At 40.1% G+C, this 23,924-nt stretch overlaps 1 protein-coding gene across 1 annotated transcript in view; it reads right to left on the bottom strand.

The window, feature by feature from the left end:
- dab1a (DAB adaptor protein 1a) overlaps positions 1–23,924 on the bottom strand; it is a 290,784-nt gene that overhangs the window by 73,296 nt on the left and 193,564 nt on the right. The window contains exons 5-8 of the mRNA XM_055642479.1: positions 9,643–9,774; positions 9,284–9,403; positions 5,998–6,036; positions 1,529–1,588 (exon numbers count right to left, since the gene is read on the bottom strand). Of these exons, the coding sequence (XP_055498454.1) occupies positions 1,529–1,588; positions 5,998–6,036; positions 9,284–9,403; positions 9,643–9,774 (351 nt within the window). The remainder of the gene's footprint in view (positions 1–1,528; positions 1,589–5,997; positions 6,037–9,283; positions 9,404–9,642; positions 9,775–23,924) is intronic.

Here is a 23,924-nt window from a genome sequence, read left to right as displayed (position 1 = left end):
TTCAGACATTGTACATGATACACAATGTTAGACGAGGAGAAATTTCCTCTAATTACATAGTGGCAGGCCCAAACCTTGTCCTCTGTTCTTTTCACAAACTCCATTTCCTGGTATGATAGCGATCGACAGTTGCGTTCAGATACTCACATTCCTCTTATGACTGCAATTGCCTTATTTTCACCTTCACAACATTGCTGCCACTTCAGCAGTACTACCCCAGACATGATGCTTCCAATGCCCTGCCGAGTGGTCTCTGTCACTACACACACTGTAAAATTCAGGCCCTTCAAACTCTGACCCATATTTTCTGACAGATAATAATCCCATTCATCGATTTACCTACATTTTCTGACTCGCACTGTCTCCCAATTAAATCATAGTAAAAAAAGCATGGAAACAGGCCCTTCAGCTTAACTTGCCCATGCAATACATACTTGTATACAATCCTTGGAAAGATTTCCCACTGTTATTGTAACTAATCTAAAACCAATTGATAATTTCTTTGAGAGTAAGCTATATATTCAAGTTATCAGGCCTGCACAGGTTTTGTATGAACTATCCAATCAGTCCTTCATTCCTTGCCCATAATCCAAACAGTAAATTTAATACCTCTCAATTTTTACATTATGTTTAGATATGGGGCACTTGAATTCTTCTTGTTGATCGAATACTTACAACTATTTGGACAGTGGGAAGTAAGCAGATTAAGCATAATTACTTGTTAAAAAGCTTCTTGCAACCCGAAGTTAGATTTTATGACCTAACTAATAATGTGGTGTTGGAAATATACATCAGATTGCAGAGGTTATATAGGTTTACGGATAGAGAATATTATCCTGCATTGTAATCGTACAGGGCAAGCCGTTGCTGTCATATTCCAAATTGCCTTATACACCAAAAACTTTAACATTTTAATTGGTGTGACATTTGGAACAGATTCATCCATTATAAACAATACTCAGGATTATTGAAACCATCAGCATGGAAACATGGAAATGAAATTGATGGCACAATAAGAGACTGCCTCACTTAGCAACTGTTGCTAATGTATTTACAGTTACCACATCAAATCAGATTGAATTATTTTCTTGTTTCCTAGACAACTGCAACATGAATTGATGTCAGTAGTTATTTTAAAGTTAAAGCATATAACGTCTTAAATTCTGTCTGCAACTGTTTCCCACTGTCTCTGTTTTATGCCAACTATTTACCTCTGTCAGTGACATCTTACTGTAATCTCCCCATAGAAACCTATTCACGGGTGGATGAAATGCCTATACTCAGAGGCTGCTTAGTTTTCTATATTTTGGGCCACAGTTATTATCCCATACACTGCAAATCATTTTAAATTAAAATAACTAAAAATATCGAATTATTTGCCAGTATTAAAATCAAAATTAATAACATACATTGTTTTTCCTTTTGAACAGCACAGTTATGTTTGGTAAGAAACTGGGAACTATATTAATGAACGTATAAATATATCAGGAAAATGATGTGTTGAATAATTTAGATCAAAAGTTTGTACCTGGTAAATGCTCTCCTCTGTTTCACGGATTGGCTCATGTCCAGCTTCAAATACAATGTACTGTTACATTGCCAGCACAAGGCGGAAAACAAAAAGGCAAAAGAGTAGGAAAGCACATAAGAAGTTGGAGAAAAGAAAAATCTAAAGCAAGAGTCAGACCAACAATTTCAAAAGTTTTATATAGTACAGCTGGGTACACAGTTACAAGTCAGTAAGAAGCATAGGAACAACCTGGGTAGCCGACTGGTTCTCCATCAGTCATAGCTTGCCCTTATTTAATACACTTTCTGGAGGACACCATGGCTTAGAAATTGGATCATTTGCACCTGTTTCTGTTAATGCATAAGAGTCATTTAACCTGGGTTAGTTAACACTGGTCATCATCTTGCACAATATTGCACCCATCAAGAAACTGGACTGGTAACTTGATGTTATCGCATCTCATATGACGAGCCAGGCGACGTGCATTTTCCTTTGCCAGTGTGTGTTCTTTATTAAACACTCACAGTACAACTCAGAGCACCTTGCACTACTTTTGCTACATCTGCTTCTGCTTAAAGAGCCACTGTGCTGACATCAGGAGAGCAGACCAGACTGGCTGCTCGGGTACCTTTCACGGTTTACAGGTGCAACTTTTAGTTGTCAAAATACATGCAAGGGCTGCCTCAGAGGTGAAAGTCCTGACTACACTTTATTATTGGAGGCACCAGCCTGGCTGCCACTTACAACACAAGTTGGGTTGGGATATCGAGGCAGGAGATTCAACAAGATTCATGAATGAGGAGCTCACACACAGAGAGTCTTTGAAATACCACATGCCAGCATCAAATCAAATTCCTCGTATGTTGCAAAACATACGTGGATATTAAAATATGAATAAAGTATGATTATGAACGTAGGCTACCCTGATAAAACAATATGTTTGTAGCTTCAGGTAGCCAAGAATGTCATTACTGAGACATGTGTCATGCTGCAGGAAGACCTTTGGACAAGTTCTTGCACTTGGACTATTCAATGCAAGTCAAGGACTTCATGTCCCACAATTTGCTACTTACTCCAACATTACAGAGGTCACACAAGTCATGGAGATCCTGAGAGAAGCAGATGGTTTCTCAGACACTGGGTTTTGCCAACATTTTGGTTTGCCTGTGCCAGCCTGTGCCAGCACTGTGGCATGGTGGCACAGTGGTAGAGTTGCTGCTTTATAGAGCAGAGACCCGGGTTCGATCCTGACCACAGGTGCTTGTCTGTAGGGAGTTTGTACCTTTTCCCCGTGACCTGCATGGGTTTTCCTCAGGGAGCTCCGGTTTCCTCCCACATTACAAAGACATACAGATTTGTAGGCTAATTGGCTTGGTATAATTGTAATTTGTCCTGAGTGTGTAGGATAGTTAGTGTACAGGGATCTCTGGTCGACATGGACTCCATGGGCTGAAAGGCCTGTTTCCTAGTTGTATCTCTAAACTAAACTAAAACTAAATGAGTGTGTCAAAATGGTTTCCTCTTATTAACCTTGACTGTTTCATCATTAGAAACGTTTTCAGCTCCTAAATGTGAAGATGGTTGTGGTTCATTATATTTTCCTGATGGTGGAAGACCTGTCCTCAGGAATCACACAAGGTGTATTCATGCTCAGAGATAATTTGCTGACAGATATGTTCTGTAGCCTGTTCTGCCCAATGGTTTGGGCCCTGGGGAACAAGGGCTTCCCTCTACTCCCCTGGCTCTTCCCACCTACTCACTATCCCTAATAAAGCTACTGAGCCTCCAACAAGTATCAGAGTCACGGTGACAACACCACTGGTCCTCTAAAATCTTTGACCCTGGAAAAAAGACTCAGAGCATTCACTTAATCTATGCCCTTGATTATTTTGTGCACTTCAATAATGCCACCTCTCAGCCTAAAGAAAAGAAAACACCAGCCAATCCAGCCTGCTACCAATAACTCAAGACCACTCCAAAGACATACAGGTATGTAGGTTAATTGGCTTGGTGTATGTGTAAATTGTCCCTAGTGTGTGTATGATAGTGTGGGGATCGTTGGTCGGCGCGGACTCGATGGGCCAAAGGACCTGTTTCCACGCTGTATCTCTAAACTAAACTAAACTGTGAATCAGACTACAAAAAAGAATCATGAACTGGCTGGCTCATAGCACAAATTTCACTCATTTGTTTCTCGTGAGGACATAATTATTATTTCTGCTTAAATGACCGAGAACCCTTATACCTGGAGGGGCCAGTTTTTATGGTTATCCTACCTGATCTCTAGTCCACCTTGGCACCCACAATCTCCCTCTTAATGAATACTTCCCTGTTTCTTTGAGCAAATCTAGCAGCTGTCTTCCTTTCTCTGAAGGCATCTTTCCTCCGTAAAAGCTACAGATTCATTGCCATTTGACTGTCTATCATGGCTGAACAATGGCTGAAACCCTTTTCAGGCAGGTCTGCAGCAAATTGTCTGAAATTGCATCACACAAAATGCGGTCATCTGGCAAATTGTGTTTTTTGCACGTGCAAACCACTTTAAAACTGTTTGAATCGGCTTTTTAGCCAATTTTGTGATGTTTTGCAAACAAATTAAATGGACATTAACACTGTTTGCATCCCCAGTACAGCACACAAAAAAAGGCAGAATCCAATTTCTAGGCGTGAATAACAAAACAGGGCTCAGCGATGTGAAATTATTAATCACCTGCATTTCAATTATGGGAAGATGCCATATACACGATCTTGAGGTTTTACATCAACATTTGGCAGGGCTTTATCCAACACAGCAATCTCTTCAGCAATATACTTTCAAATTTCCTGTGCCTTCAACATTTTACTTTCATACTAAAATCCCTTGTTTGGCAAAAACAAATAATGTAAACTTGAACCAAGGGTCCTTCAATCACTAAAACATAAATTATGTTTATTAAATTTATGAATGTGAACTTTTTGCTTAATTATAGATGACCTATACTTCAAACTTAAAGATTCTATCACCCAAAGGTATTTTAAGACAGGTGCCAAAAAGAGTTTCAGCCATGGATGCCATAATATGAACCCTTTCATTAAAAAATATATATTTTCCCATGTTCATTGGATAAAAGGTTTCTGTATCACAGCATTCGAAGTGCAGCTCAGATAGGTGGAAGTGAATTCTATTAGACTGCCTTTCCCTTACTTTACTGAAAGTTAAAATAAAACTGAGAAAAGAGTGGGTTTGAGTGAGAGTCAGCCCTAATCCTCCAGAAGGGATTTAAATGTTTGATTGAATTGCTGGGTTTGCCCTGTGTGTTTTACAAAAGAAAATCACTAATACCACATATCAAGGTTTGACACACACTGGTCTTTCTGGAGGATTATATTCTTTAGGGTGTTACTCTATTTGAGCTTTTGAAGGATTGTGAAATACAGTCAGTGTTAGATCAACTGACGAAAGGTGGGTCTTCTGATACATTTGGAATCCATCATCAGGAGACATGAAGTGAACAATTTCAAAGGAGATCGACAATGTTAGTGAAAACCTGGCTGTATTCTGCAAACACATTTAGTCTCAGTTTTCAGATTGCTTTTGCTGCCAGCATGCCTTACCAAAGACTGCCTCATCTATGCTTTTCTCCCTATCGAATCAATAACTTGGTAATTTCATTCATGACTTCTTGATATGTGAAATCAATGGGCGGGGCTTCTGAGAAGTCATGTAGAAAACGTGAACAACTTCCCATTGCTTAGAATTTGAAGGGATAGCCCAATTAATTAAAATATACATCCAAAGGGCTAGCTGGTCGGTACATTAATTGTTACTATAAATTGTCTTTGGAGTAGTTGGGTGGTAGAAAAATCAAATGGAGTTGATTGGCAATAGGCTGCAAGGCAATGTGGGATAATTGGCCGTGCTGAAAAAGGAAACAGTACTTTTGGACAATACCACACTTCAATTATTTAATAAGGCAGTTCACCAAGGTTGAACAATAAATGCTGGCTTTGGGAGCAAAGTTCACAATCCAAAAATATTTAAGAAAATGAAATAATTTGGTCTTCATAAGAGAAAAGAACACACAATTGGAAGGAAGAAGTACTAAAGAAAGAAGAATGAAGCAAACTTAAAATGTTTTTGAACCTGGCAAATGTCTAATTGTTACTTGCTTCTTCGCAGTTAGAAGAAGGTTTTTACTTGTTACATTCTGAGATCAACAATTCACTTCAGAAAATTACCCCCGAGTAAAACTTGGTATAAGACATTCAATAAGATTGAGTACATACATCAACTAAAAGACCGTGAACAATCCAGGCAATTGCTTTATCCTATTTTCAAAAACCATGTTACACTGGGTTTCCAATATATTAATTGTCTTAATTGAAAATATTGTAACCTCAAATTTATCTAGAAGGCAAATCCAGTCAGACTTATTTCTTTATTTTTAATAAGTAAATCTGTCCATGAGATTCAAGTAATTGTGTTTTGTTAAAATTGTCCAGATTACCTGATATACAGGATCTTCAACATCTTCTTCCAAAATGGTCTGAATTAGAGTCAATCAGAAATGTAAAGAGAAAGAGAGAGAGAGAGAGAGAGAGAGAGGAGAGACAATCAGCACAAGCATCAGCAAATGCAGTTTGGAAAAGATTAGGTTACAGAATTTGCAAAGTAGAAGAACAATTATTTAAATAGTGTAGTCAATTAAAGTCTTTTATTTCAGGATTAGCAGTTGGAAAATTTAAACAAACATAGATTTTATTGATAATTTCACTTTGATCTTGTTACTTTTAGTATGCTCATTATGTGAATATTTGTGCAGAAGATCATTAAACACCTCCAGGTCAAGTTAACCATGCTCCAAGGTCAGAATAAAACACAGCTTCTAGAACTAACCAAACACATTACTTTATTTAATATCACACGAAAATACCAACTAAACCGTTCCATTAATTACCATTTTATCATGTGGCCTCTACAAACAAGGCTTCCCAATTTATCCAATTTCTGTAACGGTCCAAAAGACCTATAATATTAGCACCTCATATTCCGCTTGGGGAGCCTGCATCCGGAGGGCATGAACATTGAATTCTCCCAATTTTGTTAGCCCTTGCTGACTCCTCCCCTTCCTTAGCCCTCGAGCTGTCTCCTCCCATCCCCCAGCCCTCGGGCTCCTCCTCCTCCTTTTTCCTTCCTTCTCCCCGCCACCCCCTATCAGCCTGAAGAAGGGTTTCGGCCCGAAAAGTTACCTATTTCCTTCGCTCCATAGATGCTGCTGCACCCGCTGAGTTTCTCCAGCATTTTTTTTTGTGTACCTATAATATTAGTGTCCTTTTAGAGCTGGGTTGAGATAATAGGGATTTCTGTTAAGTCTTAGTAATAACAGGCCATTTTATCACTCAAAGTCCAAATATAAGGTCATTGGAAAGTAATGAACTACAATTAAATACCACCTACTACTGAATTTTATCATGCAACTTACTTCTCTCATAACATAATTAAATAGGGCAAAGGATTATGATTGGGAATCCTGGTTGTATTCTCACTTCAATAGTATTTGAACGAAATAGAACCCAAACCTCACAAAGTCATCCTCTCGAAAAAAAACCTGTACTATGAAATGTAACTTTTTGTCTCAGAACTTCTGCAGGTTGATTTAATGCGAGGTCGCACCAGAACGACCACCAGGAATGAGAAGCCAACATTCACTGGCTCAATGCCTCTTATATCTATATACCCGTCCATACCTGCCTACTTCAATCAGGATGATGTGGCTTTGAAGAACTTTGCCAAGTTTTTCAAGGATCAATCCCATTAGGGGCAGGATCACATGGAAAAGCTGATAAAATTTCAGAACCAGCATGGGGTCGTGTTATCCTTCAGAGACAAGTGGAGCAATGGCCCAGAGGTTCTGCAGTGCGCCCTACACTTGGAAAAGACCATCAACCAGTCTCTGTGTAGAAAGGAACTGGAGGTGCAGGTTTAAACCAAAGATAGATACAAAAAGTTGGAGTAACTCAGTGGGACAGGCAGCATCTCTGGAGAAAAGGTATGGGTGACATTTCAGGTTGAGACTGAAGAAGGGTCTTGACCCGAAATGTCACCCATTCTTTGTCTCCAGAGATGCTGCCTGTCCCGCTGAGTTACTACAGCTTTTTGCGTCTATCAACCAGTCTCTCCTGAAGCTCCACAAACGGGCTTCTGACAAAAACAACCCTCACATGTGCGACTTTCTATAGACTCACGACCTGACTGAGCAGGTCAAGACCATCCGGAAGCTTGGAGATATGATTACCTATCTGATGTGTATGGGAGCCCCTCAGAACGGCATGGCCAAGTATCTGTTTTACAAGCGCACACTGGGAGAGAGCAGCAAAAAGACCAAACCTCAGGAAATCAGCATGACTACCTTTTCACTTCAGTACTCTTCAGTGCCTTTCTGTCGATAGATTATTATTTTTTTAATGTGATTCAATTTTGTGATCGTCATTTGAAATGTGGCGTTAACTTATTTGTGAATTAAGTGATAAGGTGAATACAATGTGAAACTTTTCAAACTTTTTAACGTGGTTTCTAGTAAAAGAAGAAAAAGCTGTTTGGCACAAATATTGATGATGTCTGGTTAGATAAAAATTGGTAAAGGTTAAAATAAATAAATAAATATTTTTTTTAAAAAAACTAAAAAAAAGGGCGCCCCTGTGCTCACAGCACCATAGATCGAGGTTGACCACGGTCCTGACCACGGCTACTGTCTGTGTGGTGTTTGCGCTTTCTCCCTGTGGCCTCATGGGTTTCCTCCGGGTGCTCCAGTTTCCTCACAAATCACAAAGACATGCGAGTTTGTAGGTTAATTGGCCTCTGTGACTTGGCCCTAATGTGTAGCGGTGGGTGCAAAAGTGAGATAACATCGAACTGATGAGAATAGGTGATCGATGGTCAGCATGGCCTTGGTGGGCCGAAGGGCCTGTTTCCCTGTTGTATCTCTAAACTAAACGAAGAGAGCTATGGGTTTTTCTGCCACTTTTCATTTGATTTCTAACTGTTAGTTTTGGTGGCGGACAATATTGAGAAAATGACTGGAATAGCACAAAGACATACGAGTGGCAAAAAGTGAACTTTTGGATATTGAAGAATGGCAGTTTTGTCAGGATTAGTGATGCACCAAAGGAGCCTGTCCCAATTTGAGAATTTTCCAGGAAAAACGGCTTGGACATAGGTTTTATCCCAAGTCAAGGAGGCCAATTATATGAAATCAAAGATATAGCTTATGGATGTAGGCAAAGAAAAGTATATTTGTTCTTTAATGACAAGATCTTGTAAGACCATCATACATGGTGGAAAACCTGTTTGCTCTCTTCTGTACAGTCCAGGAGATATTATTTATGGACTTGTGAACAACTGCTTTTTTGCAGACATTCATTCACTGTGTGGAAGGCAAAACATAAGCAGGATTTATACCAGGAATTAGCTGTCACAATAATAAATACCCAGACTTACTATCAATATGAGTAGCAATTGCGGAAACCAGGGACATGTCAAAAGTGGACGGTGATAAATATGATTTGGTAACAGACTTGCCTGGAGTTCCCCAAACAGCACTACAGAAAATCTGGCCTTGTCTTGGTTCCAGCAATCAGTCTGAAGAAGGGTCCCAACCTGAAATATCACCTGCCCATTTTCTCCAGAGATGCTGCCTGACCTGCTGAGTTACTCCAGCATGTTGTATCTATCTTTCATATTAACCAGCATCTGCAGTTCCTTTCAATTACTACAGAAAGCATGGTCATTGTTACCTGATAGACTGCCTGTTCACTTTGTTTATCCTTTTGAGCCAATTTCTCCTTCTCCTCCCGAAGTTTCAGTTCGTAGATGAGTTGGAAGAGATCTCGAAGATCAAGAATGACGGGTTCAGCCTAATCGTCAAAATGAAGGAAAAAAATTGGCATAGTCTGCACCATAGAATTTTATAAACAAAAACATAACCAAATAGGCATTATTTAACAAATGGTATATATTATTAATGGGACAGTGTGTACACCCGATAGTAATTAACAATTAAACACAGTTCTCATTATTTTTAGATGATTTTTAATTTGTCATTACATTCACATAACCATAAAAGCACATCAGAAGTTATAGGGCTTATACTCACTGCTTGAGATGTTTTTATTGCTACAAACCGATGATTTCCTTCTTTACCACATATATAGCCAAAGGCGCGGTGGTCGGTGATATCCTTGGCAATGTATGATACTTCATGAACTGCATGGTGATGCTGCATAGCCTACAAGAATGAACACAGTGATATGTGTAATGTGTATCGATGAAAAATGTACCAATATAATATGTATAAAAGAAACTCATTATGCCAAGGAAATAAATGATGGCAAGTTTGGACATTATTCACACACATGCCACCCTGAACAATATTCATATGCAGGGTTGCATGCTGAATCCATATTCTTTGCAGAGCTAACATGTCTATTTAGCCAGTAGAGGGTAAGCATAAATTGAGGTTGGCACTCATTCTAGAAGTGGAATACATATCCCACTCTTGATTTCTTCAGACTGAACCCCACAATAAGTAAATTGCCGTGCTCAGTCACGATGGCTCTGTGATTATAGTGCAACATAAAGATGGTCTGTCTAACCCAAGTCCATGTACATTATTATTCTGCAACTGAGCAACAAACCATTCTCTGCTTCATTCCATTAACCATTTTAACTGATTGTAATATTTTGCGTGGGTAATATGCTGGGTGCTTTCCAACGCGAGAAAGCTTTACCTGGAAACCAGCAACTGACAAGTGAAAAAGAAACAGGAAGGAAAGGGATCATTATGGAATTTGCTGTGTGCATTTACTATGCGTCTAGTCAACCTATTTTAACTTTTCACTAATACATGCTAACTTCTTAGACTCTGCAATTTTATTACATTATTCAAGCTTTCTTGAATATTTGCTCTCTGGTATATTAAGTTTCTTATACTAGAGTTTTAATCAAGAAATTAGGTCACGTTATCTCTAGTGTGTTAAACATTTCATAAGGGAGTATCTCAGCCATAATATCAAGTCTATTTCTGGCAAACGAGCAGCCTTTCTGTGGCAGAAAGGAACTTAAATAAGGACAATGACGTGAATCTAAATTTGGAATGTGCTAATTTCACTAACCCTCCTTGGGTTTTTTCCCCCAACAGTCCTTTAGCTACATATCATTATAATTCATCTCACGATTTCCATTGTACAGTTAAAGCTTTTGGGATAAAAGAAGCTAACCATGTTAGAAGGTTTCATTTCTTCTGAATCCTTTAACTGCTGCAAGGATTTAAGCAGCTTTACAGGTGGATTTGGAGCAGTAGGTTACAATGACCACTGGGTTCAAAGATGAATGATGTCTACTTGGACAAAGCACTGTAGTATGGGGATGTGGTAGGAGATGGGGGTGGGGGTGGGAACGTTGTTGATGCAGTGGGGGGGGGGGGGGAGTTATTTATTGATAGCACTGCCTTTGTGCTATTCCTCTCTTTTTAACAATTGTTCCACTCTGGAAGAAGCCCTAGCCTAATGAACAGGCAGTCTTCTGCAAGGGGAATAAATCAGCAAATGCTTTCTGTAAATCAATGTTCCAATTAACAACCATCCCATTAAATGGCATAGACTATGCCGTGACCTTTTATTTCTGGAGTTAAAATACTACAGGAGACCTCAATATCGCATAAGATGGAGACTTCATTTTCATTTGCTTTATTCTTCCATATTTTCAGTGTTAACTTAATAACTTACTTTCAATATACCATTATTTTCATTTGATAATTTAGTTCTTTTTTAGAAATGTATCCAAAATGATTTACAGTATAATATGCTGCATTATCTGTTCCTGCTCACAAACCAGAAACAATCATTCATAACCTGCTTCTTTGAACTGACATAGTAATGAATTTTTCTGCCAAATGACTGGCAAACAAGTGATTGACTAACAGTACTGCAATCTTACTGCAGCATTTAGAATGCTTTTCCTGCTTAAGTAGTAAATAGACAGTGACAGTAGGGCATTGTGTTGGTAATTCAAGAGCTCATTTCTGTCTCTTTGTCTTTACTCGCCCACATACTATACGTTTACTTCAATCATCCCAGGTCTTCACAAGGCAGGAGATACTGAATTCTGAGGAGGTCTGAAAAGCACACTATATAATGACTGCATTATGCCCGACTGGTGCTTCACAGGAGGTAGACACAAAATGCTGGAGTAACTCAACGGGACAGGCAGCATCTATGGAGAGAAGGAATGGGTGACGATTCAGATCATGACCCTACTTCACAGACCCAGACCTACCAGCATTTTGAATCTTAAATCAATCCTTTTTCTGTCCAACAATCTTGTGTATTGACTTTAAACCTGCACACTGATTGAATTGCATTGGCTAAGGGTGTTTCCATTATTTACCACATGAAATGTGATATTCCACTGTAGTGAACCTTAACAATAATATAGTGCTTCTCCTGTGGAGGATTGTGAGGGATGTAGTGAAGGGTTAAGTGAGACCAGAGGTGCAATGGAAGAAATGATTCTGAAAGTGAGGAAGGAAACTGCTTAGGCAAAACAGGCATGAGAGAGAGAAACACAGGAGTCTCAGGATATAGGATTAAATAAACTGAAGAAATGGTGAACAAGCCCCCAACATCAAGGTTCAAGGTCAGTTTATTATCACATGTACCAATTAAGGTACAATGAAATTCGAATTATCATACAGCCATACTAAAAAAAAAGCAACAAGACACACAACTACATCTCTGAAGAAGGGTCTCGGCCCGAAACGTCACATTTATTTTCTCCAGAGATGCTGCCTGTCCAGCTGAGTTACTCCAGCTTTTTGTGTCTATCTTCGGTTTAAACCAGCATCTGCAGTCCCTTAATACAAATCCCATCTCTCCCATTCAATTATATCATGAGAATGTGAATTAATTTTACCTCCCCTGGTTACATCTCCCTTACAAATGGAGAGAAATCTGCCTCTGGTTACTAGCACTAAGCATGTGCAGGATAATTTATCACTGGTCTGTAGTCATCTTCTCCACATGTGATTCCACCAAAGTCAGAAGAGCCTATTCTGTGGAGATGAGTAAATTCAGCACCTCTATGTTAAGCTTAAGAAAGAACTGCAGATGCTGTAAATATCGGAGGAAAACAAAAATGCTAGAGAAACTCAACGGGTGAAGCAGCATCTATAGAGCGAAGGAATAGGCGACTGAAGAAGGGTCGCAACCCGAAACGTAGCCTATTCCTTCGCACCATAGATGCTGCCTCACCCGCTGAGTTTCTCCAGCATTTTTGTCAACCTCCATTTTAAGTGTCAGCGACCTAAGAAGCGTTTTATCCGCATGATGTCACAAAGTTATTCAAAAGAGGAAGCTTCAGAAATCTGTTGTAATTGAAAATTAAAACACTGCACATGGTGGAAATCTGAAATAGAAAAATGTTGGAAAACCACAGCAAGTCAGGCAGCATCTGTCGAAAGAGAAATGAAGTATGTTTTCAGGGTGAAGTCCCTACCACCAGAACCAGTTTTGATCAAATATTTTTGATCCGAAACAATAACTATTTTCTTTCTACCGACACTGCCTGACCTTCTGACTTTTTCCAGCATTTGTTGTTTCTATTTCAGATTATTTTTACATGCGCATACATATTTTTGGGAGAGTTTCAACATAACGATTAAGAATGAGATGTTGAAAGATTTTTCCATTTTATAGATCAGTGCCTGATAAGGGCGGCAAGGTGATGCAGCGGTAGAGCTACTGCCTTACAGTGCCAGAGACCTGGGTTCAATCCTGATTACGGGTGCTGTCTATATGGAGTTTGTATGTTCTCCCTGTGACCGCGCGGGTTTTCCATGGGTGCTCTGGTTTCCTCCCACACTCCAAAGATGCTAATGGGCTTTAGTTAAAATAAATGTGTAAATTGTCCCTAGTGTGTAGGATAGTACTAGTGTACGGAGATCGCCGGTTGGTGAGGACTTGGCGGGTCGAAGGGCCTGTTCCTGCGCCTTATCTCCAAACGAAACTAAACTAAACTAAATTAATTGCAGACATGGTTCTGGTCCCTACAGCTTAGAACCAGAATATGTAGCACACTTAGAGAAATGTACTTGTAGCGCCATGAAGAAACCTTGGGAGATAACTGTTGTCATAAAGGCTGTTTTATTTATTTATTTGTAGTGTTCTACATGAGGCTTTGGGGAGAATTGTAAAACAAAATGGTGAACATATGTTTAAATACCTATCAAATATTTAGTTTCCTTTCTCTATATGTTATTTCAGTGCAAGCTACACAAAGTTGCCATGTGGTGCCAATCCTTCATTATCATAAACTGTTTTCTTTTAACATCCCTGCATAGTTTGTTTTTAACATGCAGGGCTGCAGTCTTCCTTCCAAAGATTAATCATCTTGTAAAATCGGTTAAAAAGAAACTTACCTCCATATTAATGATACCAAAATTAATGCATTTATAGTCTAATGACACTGTTTGAGACAAAATATCAATACTCCCTGTTTTTGGAAAAGTTAAGATCAGATAATAAAGAGGTTTAATGAGAGACAGATTAAATCTTATTTTTCATCCTCATTAGGAAAGATAGAGAAATTATTAGTCAGGTTGGGAATGTGTAAAGTGAACTGGCATACAATGGTGCAAAAATATAAAGCATATAACTAATCAGCTTTCAATTTCATAAATAAAATAAATGGCTGCATGAAGCACGATTAGAACTGGAACTATGGATACAAAATATACTTACATTTGTTTTTGAATACACTTCCTAATTTGCGATTTAAAGAATGATTGGTGTTTGTCTTTCTCTTTCATCCATGGGGTTCTGTCAGGTTGCAGCAGCCTTGCTCCATCTGTCCATCATCCTTCCTTGATTCTACCTGTTACCTACCAGTCTCCATCCTTCCTCCTCCCACTACCCCATCTGGCTCTGCCTGTCTTTCATCCCCCACCTCTCTGTGTCCCTTCTTTTATCTACCAGTCTCTGTCTCATCTCTCACTTGCACTTCTATGCCCAGGTCCTGATGCCAGGTCTTGATCTGAAACCATCCCTGCACTTCCGAGCACCAAGACCTCACTAGGCTGGAGGTGACAAGGGGACTCTCTGTCAAATTCTTGGTTGAACTCTCATTCCCTCTGAACAAGTGTAATAAGATGGTCTCCTACCACTTTGCTGACTGTATATTTGCACAGAAGTTGTGCAGTAGAATTCAAGGTGCCTTGGCGCGATTGATTCCAAGCAGTAGGGTAATGGAAGAGTTTTTGATCTATGGGCTGTTACCAGGGATGGATAGCAAGACAGACATGCAGTGCTCCTGGAACATCACAAACTTGGTGAAATACACTCTTTGGTCTGCCTGATACGTAGGATCTTCAGTACAATCAAATGTCCGGCAGGGATTCCTGCCGACTGGCAAATTCTAGGCTGCAGGCGTTCATGTTCAGGGACGCACTGAAGCTCAGTGCAGTCAACGCAGAGACTTTGTGGGGAAGGAATTCAGTCTAGAGTCCTTCCATCACCAGACATGGAGGGGCTAAGTCTGGTGTAGAAGCCCCTCATTCATCTGAAATGTTCATCAATGCTGGAGGCTACATGAGTGATAATGGTGTAGCCACTGCCAATGTATAGAAATTATGACACTGTGAATGTGTAGACGGAATGATGACTGATGTAAAAATAGCCTTGCATAGTGGGTTTTTACTTAATTTTTTTTAATGAATAATGTTTATATTTAGAAAAAAGCATTAACTCCCCAGATGCTGCTTGACTTGCTTGAGCACACAGATTTGATTGAGATCATTTAGCATGCAGTCTTTGTAGCACTCTCGTGTCTATGATAGCTCCTTCAATGCAGTGGTGGATGGGATGTTGATGGAGATGTGAAAATAATTAGGAGACACAAGGGACAGCAGATGCTGGAATCTTGAGCAAAGCACTAACGCTGGAGAAACTCAGTGGGTCAGTTAGCATCTGTGCAGCTTTGGGTCATCGGCCTGAAACATTGTCTGTCCATTTCCCCCAGAGATGCTGCCTGGCCCACTGAATTCCTCCAGCACTGTTTTTTGCTGGTGAAATAGTTATTTCAGGGAAAGGGAAAAAACAGGGATTATATGTGTGTAATGTTAGTAACTAACCCAAGTTTCAAATGGTGGTTTAGCCAACAGGGTGAAGCTAATTGCTAATTACCATGATTTAAATGTGTCTAAACTGCTAAGACAGGGACCTGCAGGTTTCATGCTAAAATGGTCATTTGTAGCAGATTTCCTGGAGCGTAATTTATAGCTTCTAATGAAGGCACGGTGCACTGGCTAAAGGGGCAGGACATTAGCACTTGTCAGATGAAGCACGTTATAAGGAAGAGAACAAGCAGCTTCTTGGATGAGATAGTGGATGCTCTGATGGTGGAGGTGCAGCAGAGGAGGGATGTTGGTGGCCACAGGGGAGAAGGACACTCACAGTTCTTACATCTTGACAGATCTCAGAGAGTTCAACATGTCTGTCTCAGACAAATTCACCACTTTCCCCCACCTGGACAAACTAGCACAATACAGCATGGGAACAGGCCCTTTGGCCCACCAAGTCCATTCCGGGCAGCAATCACCACATGCACCAGCACTAACCTACACACGAGGGACAATTTTCAATTTTACTGAAGACAAATAACCTGCAAACCTGTATGTCTTTGGAGTACATAGATACATAAACAATAGGTGCAGGAGAAGGCCATTCAGCCCTTCGAGTCAGCACCACCATTCAATGTGATCATCGCTGATCATCCACAATCAGTACCCTGTTCCTGCCTTCTCCCCATATCCCTTGATTCCGCTAGCCCTAAGAGCTCTATCTAACTCTCTTTTGAATGCATCCAGTGAATCGGTCTCCACTGCCTTCTGAGGCAAGGAATTCCACAAATTCACAACCCTCTGGGTGAAAACGTTTATCCTCATCTCAGTTCTAAATGGCCCACCCCTTATTCTTAGAAACATAGAAAATAGGTGCAGGAGGAGGCCATTCGGCCCCTTCGAACCAGCACCGCCAAACCGCCTTAAACTGTGGCACCTGGTTCTGGACTATCCAACATCAATAACATGTTTCCTGCATCTAGCGTGTCCAATCCCTTAATAATTTAAAATATTTCTATAAGATCCCCTCTCATCTTTCTAAATTCCAGTGAATACAAGCTCAGTCGCTCCATTCTTTCACTATATGATAGCCCCACCATCCCGGGAATTAATCTTGTTAAACCTCAATAGCAAGAATGTCCTTCCTCAAATTAGGAGACCAAAACTGCACACAATACTCCAGATATGGTCTCACCAGGGCCCTGAACAACTGCAGAAGAACCTCTTTGCTCCTATATTCAACTCATCTTGTTATGAAGGCCAACATTCTATTAGCTTTCTTCATTGCCTGCTGTACCTGCATGCTTACTTTCAGTGACTGATGTACAAGGCCACCCAGGTCTCATTGTACTTTCCCTTTTCCTAACCTGACACCATTCAGATTATAATCTGCCTTCCCGTTCTTGCCACCAAAGTGAATAACCTCACATTTATCCACATTATACTGCATCAGCCATGCATCTGCCCACTCACCCAACCTGTCCAAGTCACCCTGCATCCTTACAGCATCCTCTTCACAGTTCACAATGCCATCCAGCTTTGTGTTATCTGCAAATTTGCTAATGTTACTTTTAATTTTTTCCTCAAAATCACGAATGTATATTGTAAATAGCTGCGGTCCCAGCACCGAGCCTTGCGGCACCCCACTAGTCACTGCCTGCCATTCTGAAAGGGACCCGTTAATCCCTACTCTTTGTTTCCTGACTGCCAACCAAGTTCCTATCCATGTCAATACCCCCTACCCCCAAAACTATGTTTGCTCTAATTTTGCCCTCTAATCTCCTGTGTGGGAAATTAGAGGGCAAATATGTATATCTGTGTACCAAAGGTTTTCTGAAGTTCAGGTACACTACATCCACTGGCTCTCCCTTGTCCATTTTACTTGTTACATCCTCAAACAATCCCAGAAGATTAGTCAAGCATGATTTCCCCTTCGTAAATCCATGCTGACTTGGACCGATCCTGTTACTGCTGTCCAAATGTGCCGCTATTACATCTTTAATAATCGACTACAGCATCTTCAGGCGAACTCGTCCATAATTTCCTGCTTTCTCTCTCCCTTCTTTCTTAAAAAGTGGGATAACATTTGCTACTCTTCAATCTACAGGAACTGCTCCAGAATCTATAGAAGATTGGAAAAGGATTACCAATACATCCACAATTTCTAGAGCCACCTCCTTGAGTACCCTGGGATGCAGACCATCAGGTCCTGGGGATTTATCAGCCTTCACTTCCATCAGTCTATCCCCATCCCATCAGAGATTGTGAAAGCAAATAATATAGCAGCATTTAAGAGGCATTTAGACAGCCACATGAACAGACAGGGAATGGGGGATGCTGACATTGTGCAGGCAGATGGCATAGTTTAATAGATCAGTCTGAAGAAGGGTCTCAACCCAAAACATCACCCATTCCTTCTCTCCAGAGATGCTGCCTGTCCTGCTGAGTTACTCCAGCATTTTGTGTCTATCTTCAATTTAAACCAGCATCTGCAGTTCTTTCCTACACATTCTGGCATAGTTTAAATTGGATTCAAGGATAGCAGAGTTATAGTGGGCTGAAAGGCCTGTTCCTGTTCTTGTACTGTGTCAATTTAAAATAAATTCATTATAAATGTATTATCAGGCAATCAAGTACCATTATGTACAGATGTTATTTCAGAAATGGAATTATATTAAAGCAGATGATTTTGAAAAATGATGTCGAAAATCCATGGATCAATGTCTGAGCAGAATTCCCAGGTGCAGTCAGTCAGCCCTGTCTGCAGCCCAAGGGCAAAATAGCCAAAGGTTCTGACCAGTACCAGGCCCTGAATATTGCTTCCCTGTTAATTGGCAAGCTTCAATTATCCAGTATTTATAATGTCTGCTCATACTCATTATTCAAATAGGGAAACTGCAGGGAATAATGAAAGTCTTAACCAACTCTGAAACTGCTGGGCATGAACCTTTTACAACTTAACATTTTGACAGTGAAAACACTGGAGCGAGTTACAGTGCAGCGGGAACACAAAGGGCCAACACAGTCAACCATAAAGTGTGCAAAATTCTTGCAGAGGGTTGGTGAATCTGGAATTTTCTATGCCAACGAGATGTGGAGGATAGATCATTGAGGATGTTTGATGAGGAGGCAAAACAATGTTTGAAAGCATTGGGAAATTGGTTCAGACTAGAACTGTCATATTGAACTGCAGTGCAGGTTTGAGGTGAGAAATGGCCGATTTCAGCACCTGTTAAATCCTTGCGAAAACTATCTGGAAAGATTAATGCATGCTGTTAGCCACGTGGAAATGATTTAGAGGGCGTAAGAGAATGTAAGGGAGGCACACGTGAAAATGAGCAAAGGGTATGAAAGAACCTCAAGTAAGACAGAAACCAGGAGCACTTTTCAAGATACTTGAAATTACCAAATGGAGTAGCAGCAAACTGAAGTGATATTTAGAGACCAGCACATGATGCAACAAAGAGACAAAGACTACATTTTCAGAAAATGGTTACTGCATGTTGATTATAGTACCAGTTTTTATGTTCTTTCCCCATGCAACAATCTTAATTCACAAAAGTAAGTTCTTTCCTCCTGAAGATTACAAATTTCTGAGCCCCTCATCATCATGCCTCCTGGCAGGCCATAGGGTGGCCGTAACCGGAGCACCCGCTGGGAGGAGCTCGCGGACGGCAGAGTCGACAAGGCTGGAACCCCCCCGGCCGAAGTTGGAGCCCACATGCCGTGAGTCGAGGAACCCGCTGCCGACGGAACCTGGGTCTGTGGAGCGGAGGCGTCCGGTGAGGACATGGCAGCATTAGTGGAGAGGCCAACCTCGCTGCCGGGGGAAGGAACAGTGGAGGAGCCGGCTTTGGGGGGGGGGGGGGGGGGGGGCATGAGGGAGGTAGAACGAAAGGGCACCTGGTGCAGATATTTTGTAACTTTGTCAGCGCTCCTTATGGGCGACTATTTGCAAACCCAAGGTATGCAAGCAAAGAATTTCACTGTGACGTGTCACATGTGACAATAAAGTATTCATAAAGTATTCATTAAGAAAACTTGACAATGCGTTATCCTTTAGCCTCCAACCACAACCGTCTGTGCAGCTCAAAAACTCATTATTATCCCAGAATTAAATAGCTCCTCTATTGGAGTCTGTACCTTCAACTAGTAAGGCCCTCAGGTCTGAAATTTCCTTCCTAATCTTCCATTTCCACCACTGAGGCATACCATAAAGCCTACGTCTTCAACCGAGCTTTTAAACAAGTTGGTCACATGTAAAGTGATGCATCTTTACCAATTTTCTATATTAAAGCTGCTTTCTAAACACATTATTGTTGTTAACTAGTGCATCTAGTAAATGAACAGAGTGCATGAACCAAAAACCTTCTTATTGGAATTCTGTATATGATATATCTAACCTACTCCCTGCAGCCCGTTCTTCACCCTATCCCATTTATCTGGAAGGTTTTTAGGATTTTATGATTTACAGGATCAAACTGGTTTGTTTTGTGCTGGCTCGTGTATTATAAATATTTATTTTTGTGAATCATCTTTAAGTATTGGCTGAAAATCTAATTATTATTTCTAATATCCTAGTCCTGTTATGCTAAATTGCAGGCAATGAAATAGTGAGGATTGGTAGTTGGGCAAACTGTTTTGTGTAGAGGGCCAATGGAAAATTTCACATAAGTGTACCTTAGTCCACATTCTGCAAGTGAGATGGTCGTGTTCCAAACCAAGGTGCAGCAATATAATCTACACAATATGATATTAGCAAGTAGATTAAAGGCACTATTTCAAGCTGTGATATTAGCAAATAATATTTCATTAATTGCACATGAAATTCGCCTTTTATTTTAGGATAATACAGGGTAATAAGATAAATATTATAATGAAATTAGGTCAGATGAAATTTAAAAAAACACATTATGTTCAGAGTAACATAGATAGCCGTTGATAAATATGTTATACATTTTTAATGTTTCTGTCGGCTTAGAAATTGGATCACACATGATCAATTCTACAGACAATTGAAAATCAATAGAATCCCGAGTACCTAGCATTTACGATGCTTAAGAGACACATCACTCCGACTGGATACACCTGTGGTGGGTAATTCCTGTGACCCTAAATCAAAATCCACGTGGTGTCCAGACTTTGATCCCGGTTCAATTATCCTTTTGGCATTTCTCAGGGAAAATGAGTTTAACTTGTCCTGGTCTGTGCCTAAACATGGGGCAAGATGTACATTCTGCAGTTCTAGTCCTCCCTCACTGAACAAAAGCCCTGGCTTCCTCTATCAAGTCTGCTGCTATCCAATTCATGACCAGTCACCCGATGACCTGCCCCTTGCTAAATGCTCTAATCCGCTATTCCCCTGTCCTTAATTCTTGATTTAATACAGATTACTGATACACCCCATTCCACACCTCAAATACAATTTTAACTGGAGGCCACATAGATCAATGTCACCCACTAGGCCTGCCTTCGTCCAGCAGGCTGAGGTGCATTTGGGCATTTGACTGACTCCTCCAAGCTCAGCCTTAGAATAAGATTCAGCAGCACATTTTTAACCTTGATCCTGGTCTGAATGAGTGCATTGGAACGACATTTAAAATGGTCACCATTCTAATATGCTACAGTGCCCTCCATAATGTTTGGGACAAAGACCCATCAGTTTTCACAATTTGAGATTTGTAATAGAAAAAAAAAAATCACATGTGGTTAAAGTGCACATTGTCAGATTTTAATAAAGGCCATTTTTATACATTTTGGTTTCATCATGTAGAAATTACACCAGTGTTTATCCATAGTTGTAATTGCTCAGGTGCATAATAATTGCCTCCATGATGCAGGTATGCATGAAGAGAACTCTCAGCACCTTGTCTTTGCTCCAGTCTTTCCATCACCTTTGGAAACTTTTATTGCTGTTTATCAACATGAGGACCAAAGTTGTGCCAATGAAGGTACTGGTTCACTTATTTTCATTGATGATACAGCTGCTGATGGTAGTAGCATAATGAATTCTGAAGTGTATAGACACATCCTATCTGCTCAAGTTCAAACAAATGCCTCACAACTCATTGACCGGCGATTCATTCTACAGCAAGACAATGTTCCCAAACATACTGCTAAAGCAACAAAGGAGTTTTTCCAAAGCTAAAAAATGGTTAATTCTTGAGTGGCTGTCAATCACCCGATCTAAACCCAATTGAGCATGCCTTTTATATGTTGAACAGAAAACTGAAGGGGACTAGCCCCCAAAACAAGCATAAGCTAAAGATGGCTGCAATACAGGCCTGGCAGGGGGTGGAAGATTGCAACCTTCACGTGGTCCGCCCTGTTTCGACTAATGCAATCAACTCGACGTGCACAAACGGAAGATCAAATAGAACAAGCTGTCCAACAACTTTAGGCTGTGCACGCCACACGAAAGAAGATGAAGGCCTGGCAGAGCATCACCAGAGAAGCCACCCAGCAACTGGTGATGTCCATGAATCGCAGACTTCAAGCTGTCATTGCATGCAAAGGATATGCAACAAAATACTAAACATGACTACATTCATTTACATGACATTGCTGTGTTCCAAACATTATAGTGCCCTGAAATGGGTGGACTTTGTATAAACACTGCTGTAATTTCTACATGGTGAAACCAAAATGTATAAAAATCGCCTTTATTAAAATCTGACAACGTGCACTTTAACCACATGTGATTTTTTTCAATTACAAATCTCAAATTGTGGAGCACAGAGACAAATAATCTAATAAAGGGTCTTTGTCCCAAACATTATGGAGGGCCTCTTTTACGTACCTCTTTCTTGGCACACTGTTTAAAGTGCACTGTATGTTTGAGGCATTGCTGTTAAATGCCTATTGCATCCCTCAGAACAAGTTTGTCTGATACACTGTAAAAATGTTAAATATGAGTAGCTTGAGTTAACTGTCTCTTTCAATGCAGTTTTCTTTATTGTCAGGTAATTGACATAAATGGCTGAAAATCACAGCCAAGATTAATAAAAACATAATAACTACACATCAAGTAAAGATATCACAAAGTCTTCAAAGCAAGTTTAAAATACCTTTGTTTGTAAACGAGCAGCGGATAAAAGATATCAAATAATACATTGACTTCAATGTTAGGGCTGAAGTTATTGAATTATTGATCTCAGTTAAGGGTAGGATAACAAATTTGCACAAACACTAAGATAGCATTTGGCTCCAGACTCTTACTCCTTTCAGTAGAGGGAGAGTGCCACCATATCTACTTTGGTCCCACTGATGTGAAGGAGGCCACAGTACTTTGGTTAACAAACTGTAACCCTCAACTGCTGTAAATGGTCATGCCTTAATATACACATTTAACAGGTTTCTGTTTGTGTTGGCATCTAACACCACTTTGTGAATGTGACAAGTGAGGAAACACAACAGTAATGCATGTTTTTTTTCAAATCACTTGCATTTACATTATAGCCATAATAATACTTTACTGTGAGCCAAAGTGTGGCCCTTTTAAACAATTAGGTGCTTCCTCTAGCTCCCTTCTCCTTCACAAAGTAGTTGCTACAGCAACTTCACCTACAGCAAGCAATCAGAGATAACAGCATGAGGGCTGTCCTAGTTTTGAACAGTTAGCTGTGTCCCACTGGTGGTGAGCTCATTCATTTCTCTGTGACACAGATACATTTAGAATCGAGACTGGAGTCTAAAATTGTCCCTGGAACTGTGAAGCATTTGTCTGGTCAATGATGCTTGTTAAAATGTGGTGTATGTAACTCCTTAAATAGGTTACCCACATACAGCACACCTGATGGAAGACGGAAGCAAGAATTCAAATACATTTTATTGTTATGGGCAAAGAATTATTCAACAAAGAATAACTGAGGAAATATTTAAAGCTAAACATGGACCCATTTTTTGAATTACTCATGATCATCATTTTTTTAATTTCTCAATTAAGTAGTTTTTTTTTCATGTTATTTTATGCTCAAAAATGAGAGAAATTTAGGAGCAGTGGGCAAATGGGAACAACCAAAATAGTATAAATCAACATAATCAATGTTCAGATTTTAGCAAGGAAGCAAAGAAAGGAAGGATATTGAATCTAAAACCCGGCAAACTTTTGACAAATCTTGTAGTGGCCCAGATTCATCACCCAGAATATACAACAATGGCATAACATCAAGGCCAAGCTATACATAGAAAATAGCTGCAGGAGTAGGCCATTCGTCCCTTCGAGCCTGCACCACCATTCAATATGATCATGGCTGATCATCCAA

Source organism: Leucoraja erinacea, chromosome 10 (assembly GCF_028641065.1).
Source record: "Leucoraja erinacea ecotype New England chromosome 10, Leri_hhj_1, whole genome shotgun sequence".
NCBI lineage: Eukaryota > Metazoa > Chordata > Chondrichthyes > Rajiformes > Rajidae > Leucoraja > Leucoraja erinaceus.
Note: the sequence above shows the minus strand (reverse complement) of the source record. Positions and strands in the feature narration are given on the sequence as shown.